Below are 14,051 nucleotides of genomic sequence, written 5' to 3'. Positions count from 1 at the left end.
TTTCATCTCCTTCTCTTAGTGACAGTTTTAAATTGATGACATTTTACCATTGAACCCCTGACCAGAGGGAACAGCCCTCTCGAAATCCTTTAAAATCTCTTCTTGGTCTTTTCTACCCCTTGGGTCGTTGGACAGTAATCAATATTCCAGAACCACTTTCATTGTATCCCTCCGTCTAGCCAGTTGAGCCCCACTGATTTATAAAGGTTTACCTTAGCTTTTGTACTCTATGCCTCTATTTATAAAGCTATGGATCCCGCATGCCTTTTTAAAACGGCCTTGAATGTGAGGAACATCTTGGAAAATTGGCAGGTGACCCAGCCCCGCCCCCTTTCAATTATCGATTTACATGTCATTTTACAATCTAACAGAATCACAGAATAGTCAATCAAATCTGTATCGGCTATTTTGAAGAACAATCCAATTAGTCCCACTCCCCCGCTCTTTCTCCATATCCCTGCAAGTTTTTCTCCCAAGTATTTATCCAATTCCCTTTTGAAGGCGACTATTGAATCTGTATCCACCACCCAATCAGGCAATGCCTTCCAAATCCGAACCACGCGTTACGTAAAAAGATTTTCCTCATGTTGCCTCTGGTCCTTCTGCCAATCACCATGCATCTGTGCCCTCTGGTTATTGACCCATCAGCCAGTAGAAGCAGTTTCTCTTTATTTACTCTATCCAAACCCTCCATGATTTTGAACACTTGTACCAGATTTTCTCTTAGCTTTCTCGGCTCTAAGGAGAACAACCCGTTTCTCCAGTCTGTCCATAGAACTGTAATCCTTCATTCCTGGAACCATTCAAGTAAATCTCTTTGCCCTCTCCAAAGCCTTCACATCCTTCCTAAGGCGTGTTTCCCAGCATCTGTGGTGACTACTGTTTGTTCATTATAACACGCTCAGCTAATGCTCCCGTGGTGCATCCATTCATTTGTTGGCATGCTTCGACAGTAATTAACGCTGAACAGAGCAGCTTGTGTCAGACAGAAAAAAAACCCCAGAAAGACAAGCAATTGATGTATTGTCTTGACAAATAATAACGTCCATTTTGAGTGAGAGACTTGATTGAATCGGCCCTTTTATTTCATGTCTTTTAAATTTGTGTTTTCCCTAATTAATTTCAACTCTTGCGCACAACACGAGCCAGATCACTGTGGGTGGTCATCCTGCTGATTGTCGGCTGCCCATTGTCCGAGAATCTAACACTGTTTTATGTTCCTGTGGACCTGCTGCAGCCAGTAACCTGTCCACAGGTGCTCATTTTGATTGAACGTTGAAAAATTTATCGTGTAGTATCAGTGCCCCACCCTCGCTCTCGATATCCCCCGCCCCACACCCCGGTATTCCCATAGAAATTGCTGGACCAAGAAAAACCAAACCCCATCTTGTTCATCATCTACCATTATAGCAGTCACATGACACAATGACATGATGTCTCCACGAGAAGGAAAGCAAGAACTTCCATTTCTGTCGCGCCTTTCACTTTGCAGCCAATACAGTACATTTTGAATTGTAATACAGGAAACACAGCAGCCAATTTGCGCACAGTAAGCTCCCACAAAGCGCAATGTGATAATGACCCGGATCATCTGTATGTGGTGCCGGTTGAGGGATAAACATTGGCCCCAGGATGCTGGGGAGAACTCCAGTCTACCTCCACCTTAAAAATATTCAATGATCCTGCTTCCACTACCTTTTGAGGCAGTGTGTTCCAAAGTTGCACAACACTCAGAGAAAAGATTTCTCATCTCTGTCCTGAAAAGGCGACCCCTAATTTTAAAACTGTGCCGCCTAGTTCTGGACTCACCCACAAGAGGACACATCCTCTCCACATCCACCTTGTCAAGACCGTTCAGGATCTTATAAACTTCAATCAAGTCTCCCCTCACTCTTCTAAACTCCAGTGAAAACAAGCCCAGTCTGTCCAACCTTCCCTCATAAGACAACTGCTCATTCGAGGTACCTTCTTCAGAATGGTGCCACGGGATCTTATACATCCAGCTAACAAGGCAGACTGGACCTCAGTTTATCATCTCATCTGAAAGACGGCACCTCCGACGGTGCAGCACTCCCTTAGTACCGACCTGGAGTGTCAGCCTGGATTATGGGCGCAAGTGTTTGGATTGGGAGTCGGACCCACAACCTTTTGACTCAGACGAGAACCTGAACCAAGTTTGACACATAGGGCTGAATTTTACGTCGCCCCAGCAGGTCGGTTGGTGGTGTGGGGGCGGCGTAAAATTGAGCGGGAGGCTCTGGGAGGCCTACCTGCCCCACTCCCACCTCCAGTCGACTTTACGGCGGTCAGGCAGGGTGGGGGGGGGGTGGGGTAACGGCCACCCGCCCAAGGCCAATCAAGGCCCTTAAGTAGCCATTTAAGGGCCCACGCCTGCCTCCACGGGCATTTTACCCGTGGCAAACGGGTGTGCTGGGGACGTGAAAGGTCACCCAGCAATAGCTGCCAGCCTTTCCGTGCGCCCGGGGTTGGGGGGGGGTGGGGGGCGGCATGGTAGTCAGACACACGGTGCCCGATTGAAGGCTGCCCCTGCCTCCCAAGATGCCCCCTAACGACCACTCCAGCCTCACCAGGGAAGGACCGATCTGCCTGGTGAGGCATGCCCAACTTACCTTCACTCCTGGATCCATCGGATTGGCAGTGGTCACTGCTCCCAGTGGCGCTGCTGGGACTAAGAGCTGCCGGCCCGCTGATTGGCCGGCAGCTCACTGAGGCGGGACCTCCTCCCTCAAGCGGGTGGAAGTCCCACCTCAGGACAATTAAAGCCCGGGGACCCGTAAAATGCGAGACGGCTCCCCAGGCTGGGCGGGTAGGCCTCCCAGGGGTTCGCCACCGACTTTTACATTGGTGGCGAATTCCCATCTGCCTAAGTTAAAATCCAGCCTCTAGTGTTGGATTCATATGAATATTCAAAGTGGATTCAAAGGAAAGTGGATTCCTTGGTGCCCCTTAGATTAGGGAGAGAATTATTGGCTTGAGAGTGCTGGGCGGGGGGATGGGAATTTCTCTATCCTGGTGGCTATGCAGTACACTCGACTTTTGGATGCTGGGTGAGGATGGAATGGAGTGCAACAGTGATGCTGCCATTGTCAAGTACCTTCCTGACGCTTCCTGTCTAGGCTTGCTCTCTCGACTCCGTTGTTTACATTCGGGATGGTTGGTGCTGGGTATAGTGTCAGGGGAGTTCAACAGGCAATCAGAGAAAAGTAAATAAATAATTATTATGGCTGCTTGTGGTAGTTTACTGGGCATCATTTATTGGTTCCTTTCGTCCCCCCTTGATGAGCCCTTTTCTCTCTTTCTCTGGCGCCTGCTCTTTCTGCCATGCCTGCTGTCAAAATGTGGCAATTAAATAGTCCAGGCAGCTGGCACTGGCCAATAATGTGCTTTGACCATGGGTGGACCAAGCTTCACAACCAGCAGAAGCTTCCCCCTACCCTTTCCCCCAATCTGCCCTCCCCTTCGGCTGATACTGGGTAACATCCACCACCAGCACAGGTTGCCTCCTTCTTGCTCCCCACTCCTCCCCTCCACGCTCCACCTTTCTGATGCTGGGGGATGTCCACAACCGGCAGATGAAGATGGAAGTTGGATATGCTCAGTTGTTTTAGCATTGCCACCATTGCAATGGAATCTGCCTCACTATGTAAGGAATAAAATAGGGCCAGTAAGTGGCTCTGTGTAGGGGTGGAAGCAGTGGGGAGATGGGATTGTTGGATATGGCGAGGGGAAAGCTGGAATCCACCATCTACCAAAGCTTCAAATCATCAATCTGCACACCCTTCTTCCTCCTGTAAATAGAAACCAAATCATCAATCTGCACACCCTTCTTCCTCCTGTAAATAGGGGCAATGAATGCAAAAACAAGGATGTCATGCTAAAGTATCATAAACTGAACATCACGGATATTTTTAAGGGATACGGGGAGCAGGCAGGAAAATGAAATTGAAGCCCAAGATCAGCCGTAATCGTATTGAATGGCGGAGCAGTCTCGATGGGCTGTATGGTCTACATCTGCTCCTATTTCTTGGGTTCTTGTGTTCTAAACTTCCACAAATCATTGGTTCAGCCTCAGATGGAGTATTGTGTCCAATTCTGATTGCCACACTTTAGGAACATAGGACATGGAGCAGGAGTAGGCCATTCGGCCCTTCAAACCTGCTTCGCCATTCGATAAGATCATGGCTGATATGGTTGTGATCTCAACTCCACTTTCCTGTCTTCCCCCCCATAACCTTAAACTCCCCTGTCTATCAAAAATCTATCTAATTCAGCCTTGAATAAATTCAGTGACCCAGCTTGCACTGTTTTCTGGGAAGGAGAATTCCACAGATTAACAACCCTCAGAGAAAATATTTCTCCTCATCTCCATCTTAAAAGGGAGACCTCTTATTCTTAAACTGTGTCCCCTAGTTCTAGTCTTCCCACTAGAGGAAACAAGAGAGGTATCCACTCTGTCAAGTCCCCTCAGAATTTTATATGTTTCAATTAGATCACCTCTCATTCTTCTAAACTCCAATAGGTACAGGCCCAAACTGTTTAACCTTTCCTCAGAAGATAAGCCCTTTATCCCTGGAATTACACAAGTGAATGTTCTCTGAACTGCTTTTAATGCAATTATATCCTTTTTCAAATAAGGAGACCAAAACTATACACAGTTCTCCAGATGTGGTCTCACCAAGGTCCTGTACAGCTGCAGTAAAACTTCCCTTTTGTGCTCGATTCCTCTTGCAATATACGCCAACATTCCATTTGCCTTCCTAATCACTTGCTGTATCTGCATACTAACTTTTTGTGATTCATGTACCAGGACACCCAGATCCCTCTGTACTGCAGAGTTCTGCAATCTCTCTCCATTTAAATAGCATTCTGCTTTTCTAATTTTCCTGCTAAAGTGGACAAGTTCAGATTTTCCCACATGATACTCCATTTGCCAAATTTTTGCCCACTCACACAACCACTCTATGTCTCTTTGTTGACTCTTTACCTCCTCTTGACAACTTCCTTTCCTTCCTATCTTGGTGTTATTGGCAAATTTAGCTACCAAACATTTGCTCCCTTCATCCAAGTCACTGATATGTAACTAGTTGAGGCCCCAGCACTGATCCCTGGGGCACTCCACTGGTTACAGCTTGCCAAACCGAGAGAGACCCATTTATCCCTACTCTCTGCTTCCTGTTAGCTGACCAGTCCTCTATTCTTGCTAACATGTTATCCCCAAAACCATGTGCTCTTGTGTAGTAACCTTTGATGTGGCACCTTATCAAATACCTTTTGGAAATCCAAGTACACCACATCTGCAAGTTCCCTTTTATCTACCTTGCTTGTTACTTCCTCGAAGAACTCTAATAAATTAAAGAAAGATTTTCCTTTCACAAACTTGACTTTGTCTGATCCCATTATTTTTTTTTTAAGTACCCTGCTGTAACCTCCTTAATAATGGATTCTAGCAATTTCCCTATGACAGATGTTAGGCTAACTGGCCTGTAGTTTCCTGCTTTCTGTCTCCCTCCTTTCTTGAATAAAGATGTTACATTGGCTATTTTCCAATCCACTGGGACACTTCCAGAATCTAAGGAGTTTTGGAAGATTGTAACCTATCACAGCAACTACTTCTTTTAAGACCCTAGAATGCAGGCCATCTGGTCCTGGGGACTTGTCAGTCTTTAGGTCTAATAGTTTGAAATAGGAAGGATGCCTAGGTCCTGGAGAGGGTACAGAGGAGGTTTACCAGGATGATGGCCATTGTAAATTGCCCCTAGTGTAGGTAGGTGGTAGGAGAATGGTGGGATGTGGTAGGGAATATGGGATTAATGTAGGATTAGTATAAATGGGTGGTTGTTGGTCAGCACAGACTCGGTGGGCCGAAGGGCCTGTTTCAGTGCTGTATCTCTCTATGACTCTATGGCAGGGATGAAAGACTTCAGCTATGTGGAGAGATTGGAGACTGGAGTTCTTCTCCTTAGGGCAGAGATGTTACTGGGAGATTTAATAGAGTTGTTCAGAATTATGAGGGGTTTTGATAGAGCAAGTAGGGAGAAACTGATTCCTCTGACAAGTGAGTTGATAACCAGAGGTCATAGATTTAAAATAATTGGCAAAGGAAGTAGAGGGGAAATGAGAAATTATAAGATCTGGGATGCACTATGTGAAAGTGTGGTGGGATCAGATTTCATAGGAACTTTCAATGTATTTGAAGAGGATTAATTTGCAAGGGTGTGGAACTAATTGGATAACTCTTTCAAAGATCCGTCACAAGCACCATGGACCAAATTGCTGCCATCTGTGCTGTAAGGTTCTTTGCTTCCTCCTCCAGAAAAGCAGACTTATCCCACCATCTGCAACTCTCTCTCATTCTGTCTGAAGTCCTCAAACCTTGGGGCTCCTCCTCTCCCTCATTCAACCTTTCCTCCAAAGTCAAGCTTGGTGCCCCACTGCTACTTAGAATCATAGAGTGATACAGCACCAAAACAGGCCCTTTGGCCCACCGAGTCTGTGCCGACCATCACCACCCATTTATATTAATCCTACATTAATCCCATTTTTCCCCTCTCACATCCCCACCTTCCCTCAATTCTCCTACCACCTACCGACACTAGGGGCAATTTTTACAATGGCCAATTTACCTATTAACCCACAAGTCTTTGGCATGTGGGAGGAAACCGGAGCACCCGGAGGATACCCACGTGGTCACAGGGAGAACTTGCAAACTCCGCACAGGCAGTACCCAGAACCCAACCCGAGTCGCTGGAGCTGTGAGGCTGCGGTGCTAGCCACTGCGCCACTTCATCTACCTCGTCTTCTGGCCCACTCTTTCCAACTGTGGTGGGGTCCTCTGTTTCTTAATCATCCTACAAGTTCATTGTCTGAGCCTCAGCTGCTGTTGCTGGTAGCATCGATAGCCAGCAATCTCTCTTGACGGCTGGGCAGAAGTTAACAGCATCATCACAAAGGGATGATCAACAGCTGCCTACAGAGAGGCAATAGATTTAGAGCATACTCCAGCCTACGACCCAACTCTGGCCTCAGTCATTCTACGTAGAACTTCAGCTTTAACACAAAACAGTTGCAGCCTTGAAATTACTTTGTGAGGTGTTGAATAAATTGAGGCCTACATTAGAATGTAGACAAAGGCATCAGCAACCACCCTCGAATCCATGCACAGCATTATTTTCTAAAGCCTTCGATTTTCATCTACGCATGTCCTTGAAAGATTTTTTTTTGTTTGAAGAATACAGTTGGAATTATTGTTCCTTGGCAATGACCATCAGAAGCAAGGAGACCAGCTGACTAAAATTAGAGAGTAGGACAAGGGTGGGTTTTGTATAATATGCTAATCAGCTGATTTTCTAAGGTTTGGTGAAGGATTCCAGTTAATGTTATTTGATTGAATAATTCATGGCAGTTTTATTTCTGGAAAATAGATAATGTGAGTGTGTCAGTTAGTAGAGTCTTGGATTAGTCTGGCAAATTCCTACAATACAACAGTAACTACACCTCAGAAGTGCTTTGTTGTCTGCTTTGGGGCATTGTTGAGGATGTGAAGGTGCTATATATATGCAAGTCCTTTTCTTGATTGATGGAATTCCTGGCAATGATTCTGTTTTGCTTGAATCATGTTTGTTTGCGATAGGAACGTAGGAACAGGAGGAGGCCATTCAGCCTCTTCAGCCTGTTCGCCATTCAGTGAGATCATGGCTGATCTACGGCCTAACTGCATATGCCCGGCTTTGCCCCATATCTCTCTGGTTAACAATCTCAGCTTTAAAATGAACAATTAATCTCGCATCAATTGCTGTTTGCGACAGAGAGTTCCAAACCTCTACCACCCTTTATGTGGAGAAGTGTTTCCTAATTTCATTCCGGATAAGTCTGACTCTAATTTTTAGACTATCTCCCTGGTCCTAGATTCCCCAACCAGCAGAAATAGTTTCTCTCTCGCTACCCTATCAGTTCCCCTTTATATCTTGAAAACTTCGATCAAATCACCCCTTAACCTTGTAAATTCCAGGGAGTACAACCCTATTTTGTGTAATCTCTCCTCGTAAATTAACCATTGGAGATCAGGTATCATTCTGATGAATTTATGCTGCACTGTCTCCCCAGCCATTATATCCTTTCAGAACTGCTCATGATCCTCAATTCTGGGCTGACTGTTAAAATAAAAACAAGAAATGCTGGAAACACTCAGCAGGTCTGGCAGCATCTGTGTAGAGAGAAGCAGAGTTAACGGTTCAGGTCAGTGACCCTTTAAATCCTTGATTTAAAATTCTCTTCCTTGTTTCCAGTTCCTCCATGGCTTCACCCCTTCTCCATCTCTGTAACCCCTTCCAGTCCTATAACCCTCCAAAATCTCTGCCGCTCCTCCAATTTGACCTCTTGCTCATCCTGATTTTAATTGCTCCGCCATTACTGGTCGTGCCTTCAGCTGCTTAGGCCTTAAGTTCTGGAATTCTCTCCCTAAACCTCCCCACCTCCACCTCTCCTCCTTTAAGACACTCCTCATCTTGTCATCTCCCCTGATACCTCGTTATGCGGCTCAGTGTCAAATTTTATTTGATAGTGCTCCTGTGAAGCACCTTGGGATGTTTTACTACATTAAAGGCGCTATATAACTACAAGTTGTTGTGTTATTTCCAGTCTTTTTCGGGTTTTCCTTTCACAAAATGAGGCTGGTGCACTGAGTTTAATCTGTGAACAGAGTCTTTCATTAATCAGAGGCAGCAGCATGAAGACACGGTTTGCATTGGAGGCAGAGCCCATGGTGATATTAATGGAGATGACTGACTGCTGGAAACAGTCGTAATTACCCTGTCGCTTAACGCAATGATTAACTTAATGAAATGGTTAATAAAGCTCCCATTCTTCTGTCCAATCGCAGTCTTGACAACCATTAGCTATTTAATTGGCACCCTGCCCCATCAGCCTACACCGAGCTGTTTTAACCTGTGGCGATGCCACAGTGTGAAATATTGAGCTGCACAGGATTCCCAGTTGGAATGTGCGATTTGAAAGGAGGTGGGGAATGGGGCGAGGAAAGGAGGAGTTCCTCACTGCGTGGCTTGCACAAGAAGCTAGGAGATGGTGTTGAGCATTCGCAGGGCACACCCCAAACTCACAGCTGCTTTGGTGGCAACCGCAATCTCTGAATTAGCTCTGAGTGATCCTTGCTTCAGTAAATGAAGCGATTCACCATGTCCTTCATTTGATTTTCCCCGCGTTGCCACTGTGAATTTCTCTCTCACCCTCTCTCTCTGTTGTAAATGAAGGAAAATAACTTGCATATCTATAGCACCTTTCATGGCCTTAGGACATCAATGATATACTTTTTGAAGTGTAGTTACTGTTGTAATTTAGGGAAACACAGCTATAACTTGTGTGCAGTAATGGCCAAATAACCTTGTATTTTAATGATGTTGGTTGAGGGATAAATATTAGGCAGGACCGCGGGCAGAACTCTCCTGCTTCTCTTCTTAATAGCACCGTGGGATATTTTATGTTCATCTGAGTGGGCAGACAGGGCATCGGTCTAATGTCTCACCTGAAAAAGGCACCGTCGATAGTGCAGCATTCCCTCTATACTGCACTGGAGTGGTTCTTGACCCCACCATCTTCTGACTTGGAGGCGAGTGCCACTGAGCCATGGCTGATGCATGGCAAAAGAGAGAGAACAGTTCTCCGGGTGTACCAATTAATGATTTTTCTTTTTCTCCACCCACCTACCTCACCCCCTTTTTTTTTAGATCTTATCAACTTTGGAGAAGGACGAGCAAGCAAGGAGACAGAGACTGCGGAGTAAGCTGGAGCAAGTGATCGATGCCATGGCCTGCAGCAGCTGAGAACCTGCCAGGGAGGAACAAGGGAGGAGAGGCTCGGTTGACATCCAGTGCCTGGAAGACTGACTGACTGAGTGTCTGTGGGGTGGGGGGGGGGGGGGGGGTGGGAGTGAAACATGAATCGAGCAGTGTGCACATTGGGTCCAGCGGGGACCGGGGAACCGAGCGGGCCTGCAGTACGGAATTCCGCGATCGGCAGATTCCGCCCCCGCGTGGCATGTGGGTTACGTGACCGGGGGGTGGGGAGAGGGGACCCAGGGTCAATAAGACACTGGGACTTGAACTGGACTGCTGTTCTCCTCTTGACAGTTAGTGTTACTGCTAAAATTTGCACAATTTACAATTTAAAAAAAGGAAGAGGAAAAAAAAAAGAAAAAAAAGAGAAGTGTTTCCACTTCTAAAAACAATTCATATAGAAATGAGTTCCGTGTGCATTCATATGGTATTTCCAAAAGTTTGTGTTCTGTGCCATTGTTTTCATTTGAATGTTCTTTAGTGAAATACTTGTTAGTTGAACTTGTGCTATAATTTAAATGTAACATGCCTAGTGACTGATGGTGATAAAAGGTTTAAAAAAAAAATTTTTTAAAAAGGAAAGGGAGGAAATTATTGAGAAGAAACTGACAGGAAAGAAAGAGGGAGAGAGAACGTGAGAGAGGGACAAACCACATGAGAATGAGCCTTGTGGGAAAGTGTGTCCTTGAAGGAATTTTGCGTGGTGATATTTTCCGAAACTTCCATCAGTGGATTGTTCCTTTTATTGGCATCGGGAGTGACTGAAAGGATGAGCGTGGTGGTTGAGGAGGTAACGGCTAGGAGAGCAGGGGAAAGATAGAGGTACAGAGAATCAAATGGCTTCTTTTGCAAATGATAACAGCTATGGCGATGATGAGTTTGAGGGGGGAAGGGTCAAGACTGACATGCTCCTTTTAAAAGGTAACTTTTTTTTGGAATTTTATTTCCTTCCAATCTCTAAATTTTTTTGCCAGCAGAAAATGGAGAAGAGTAATCTGTATTTTATAGATTGGGCTGTTATTTCACCTTCCCTATTTTAGGGTCTGATTGATTTGAGGGGGAGGTGTCTTCACCTTAACTACACCATATGAAGATATAAAGGTGACAGGTAGGTGAAGATCAGCTAGTGCATCAATCCTGCCCGACACCATGATGGCTTGACCATTGCTAAACACTCCTTTCTTTCCACCCCCACAGCCATGTCATCCCCTGCGAGGGACAAAAGAAACGGTGTAAAACCCAGGGTCAATAAGGAGAAAAAATATTCCGTAAAATTCCTCTCTGACCCCCCCGCCCCTCCCCCAGACGATTGAAACCTAGATGATCACATAGGCCGTGGGTTACCTATAAAGACACCTACCTTCTCTATGGTGCATGATTTCAAAGCATTATGAAGGAATCCATCTGTACAATTCTCTCCATCATTCCTCCTTCTCATGGTTTATGCTTTCAGGCTGCTGGTTCTAGGGAGCGGATATTTTGTACACACCTTTCCCATGTGACCGAGGGAGGAGTGCTGCCCAATACCTCTTGGTGTTGTCACCAGGGTCGAGCATCACTATGTGGCATCAAGAAAAGTCCAATATAAAAAGTTTCCTCCAAACTGCCTCTAAGCAACAATTCTGAACCAGAGACATGGTGGCCAGATAGTTTGTGGATAATTTCCCTTTAGATTGCAGTGTAGTACACATGTATCTGATATGGTGGTCACAGACAATCCCAAACCAACCTTGCTCCATGGACTTGAGTACAAAATCAAGGCTGCTATTTCAGTGCATTACTGAGAGACAGCTGCATTGTTGGAGATGCCCTCTTTCAGATGCGATATTGAAACAAAGTCTGATCCCCGTGTTAAACTTAAACATTAACTCCAATTTGAGGAATGGATTGGTTGCCGACTCAAAATGGACAAAACACTCCTACAAACCAATGAGTCGCAAGTGGTTTATACTGTATGTTGAAGGTCAATTGAATGCATCTCCCCATTAACCTCAGTGTGTGGAAGTGTAAAGAGATTAGTTTGCTGCAAGTAATATTTGATTCCGATTTGGGACCATTGATACATACAGGAGGACGATAAACTGCCGAATTGGATGTTTAAAGGGAGCATGTCGCATCTAAATCATTTCATCATTCTTTTTGGATAAATCATCAGGGGGAAAGCGCCATAAACCAGACAAAGATGGTTATCACTTTTTTTAATCTCATGATGTCAGATATTCTCGCACTGTTACCAGGGCAAATAGTCACAATTTTGACACCCTTGGCAACCAGGTTCATTTTACTTAAACACCGCTATTTTGTTTCTTCCTCTAAAATTATTGTAAGGAATCGCACAGTTTCCATAATGAGTGAAGAGCCAGGGACACGAAACACTTGAAGAATTGATGGTCACAGCACTTTTTTCTTAATTGCTTGACTTTTGTGAGTGGCGAAACTTTTGAAATATTTATTGCTCCAAATTATGAAATTGAGGTATTGTCGAAATGAGTTGTGTTGTCACCTCGTAGGGGAGGAATTTGTTTGTTTGCTGCTTTTTTTCCTGGTTCTGTTAATTAGCTTCCTTTAATTAGACAGCCTGGCAGTGTTTGTGTGGCAAACCTGAAAGTGCCAGCTGGCGTGACAGTGGTTTAATGATGTTACCAAAGGACGTCTGGTTTAATATCGCAGAGACGAGGGAGGAGAGAGAAGAGAAGTAGTCTTGTGGCTTGCATTATGCTTCCGGCTCAGTCAGAGAATGAAAAGGATGTTTCTGCACGCCGGATCCAAGGAGGACAAATTTCATGGTACGAATTGGTTGGTTGTAGGCTGAGGCTCCAATTCTGTGCCTTCCCGTCAGCAGGTGGATCAGAACATCCTCGGTTAGGCTGCAGGGATCCAACTGGGGGAATTCTTGAATGTTGTGTTAAGTGTTTTTTTAATTAATTCTGGGGATTCAGGTGCTGGCAAGGCTGACATTTATTGACCAACCTCTAGCTGCCCTTGAGAAGGTGGTGAACCTTCTTGCACAGCAGTTTGGTAGAACAGAAAGACTTGCCAGGCCACTTCAGAGAATAATTAAGCATCAAAGACATTGGTGTGGGTCTGGAGTCACAGGCCCAGACTGGGTACGGACAGCAGGTTTTCCATAAACGAACATTACTGAACCAGTTTACAACAATCCGACAGCTTTGTGGTTAATATTTCCAGATGCCAGCTTTATATTACCAGATTTAAAAAAAAAACTGAATTCAAATTTTCAAACTGTCTTGGTGGGATTTGCTGTTCCCTGATTAGTAGCCCAGTAACATAACCACGACACCACTGTACCCATATATAGCACATGTGTAAATTAGATAGCACCAAGACACTGGTTCTGCATGAGTCGACCTGAGGGATAGTCCTCCTGCGCGTTGTGCACGCTGCTCTTCCAACCTTTCCTAGCCGAGGCTGATGGACTGAGGCTGCATGAGTCTGGGATTTTGCATGACAGGAACATTCCATGTTCTTTGTAGAACAGAATGGGGTGAGAAGAGGTTGCTCGGGGTGTAATTGAGCCAGAGTTGGCGCTGGTCGGGCATTCCGAAGGCACATATCAAAGCCTGCTCCGACCCCAACAAGAGACCACATAGACACTTTGACCAACCTATCCTCTGCCCAATGCATGGAATTTCATTCCTTCTCATTCCCGCGCAATGACTACATGGAGTAAAAGGTAGGGGTGGGTGGGGAAGGAACTGAGAATCTAAAATAAAACCAGAAGGTTCTAGATATAGGACAGGTCAGTCAGTTGTAGGCTGATGTATTGGATGGAAACTCTTTCTAAGGCTGACACTTCTCTCCTGTTTACTTCCAGCCTTTCTTTGCTTTAGTATACGAGGGAGTATGCAGCTTTTTAAAATGAAGGTTGAGGTTGGGGTGGGGGGCAAAATTGGTACCTTTAAATGTTTCCCCCCTCTCCCCCCCATCTAAGTAATATTCTTTCCGGACAGCGATCGCTATCTGCCAAGCTTGTTCCCCCTTTAATGCATCTTGAACCTGAGCCAATGATAAAGTTCTCTAAAGATTGAGACTATTACATGTATGAAGAGCGTTTGACCAATTCAAAGAGTTAGGTCACTATTCCTCACCAGTAATGATTGTGTTGAATTAATGAGTCGTGATGATTTTCTTTCATTCTGTTCCAAGCTTGTTAAGTTAACA

The 14,051-nt window shown here is 45.1% G+C and overlaps 1 protein-coding gene across 1 annotated transcript in view; it reads left to right on the top strand.

Annotated features, from left to right (window-relative positions):
- LOC137380263 (plexin-A1-like) overlaps window positions 1–9,932 on the top strand; it is a 484,672-nt gene extending 474,740 nt beyond the window's left edge. Inside the window, exon 32 of the mRNA XM_068052142.1 lies at window positions 9,762–9,932. Coding sequence (XP_067908243.1) covers window positions 9,762–9,857 — 96 coding nt within the window. The 3' untranslated portion in view covers window positions 9,858–9,932. The remainder of the gene's footprint in view (window positions 1–9,761) is intronic.
- The last annotated feature ends 4,119 nt before the right edge of the window (window positions 9,933–14,051 follow it).

This window comes from Heterodontus francisci, chromosome 19, assembly GCF_036365525.1.
Source record: "Heterodontus francisci isolate sHetFra1 chromosome 19, sHetFra1.hap1, whole genome shotgun sequence".
NCBI classification, from domain to species: Eukaryota; Metazoa; Chordata; class Chondrichthyes; order Heterodontiformes; family Heterodontidae; genus Heterodontus; species Heterodontus francisci.
This window is presented reverse-complemented; position numbering and strand designations above follow the sequence as displayed.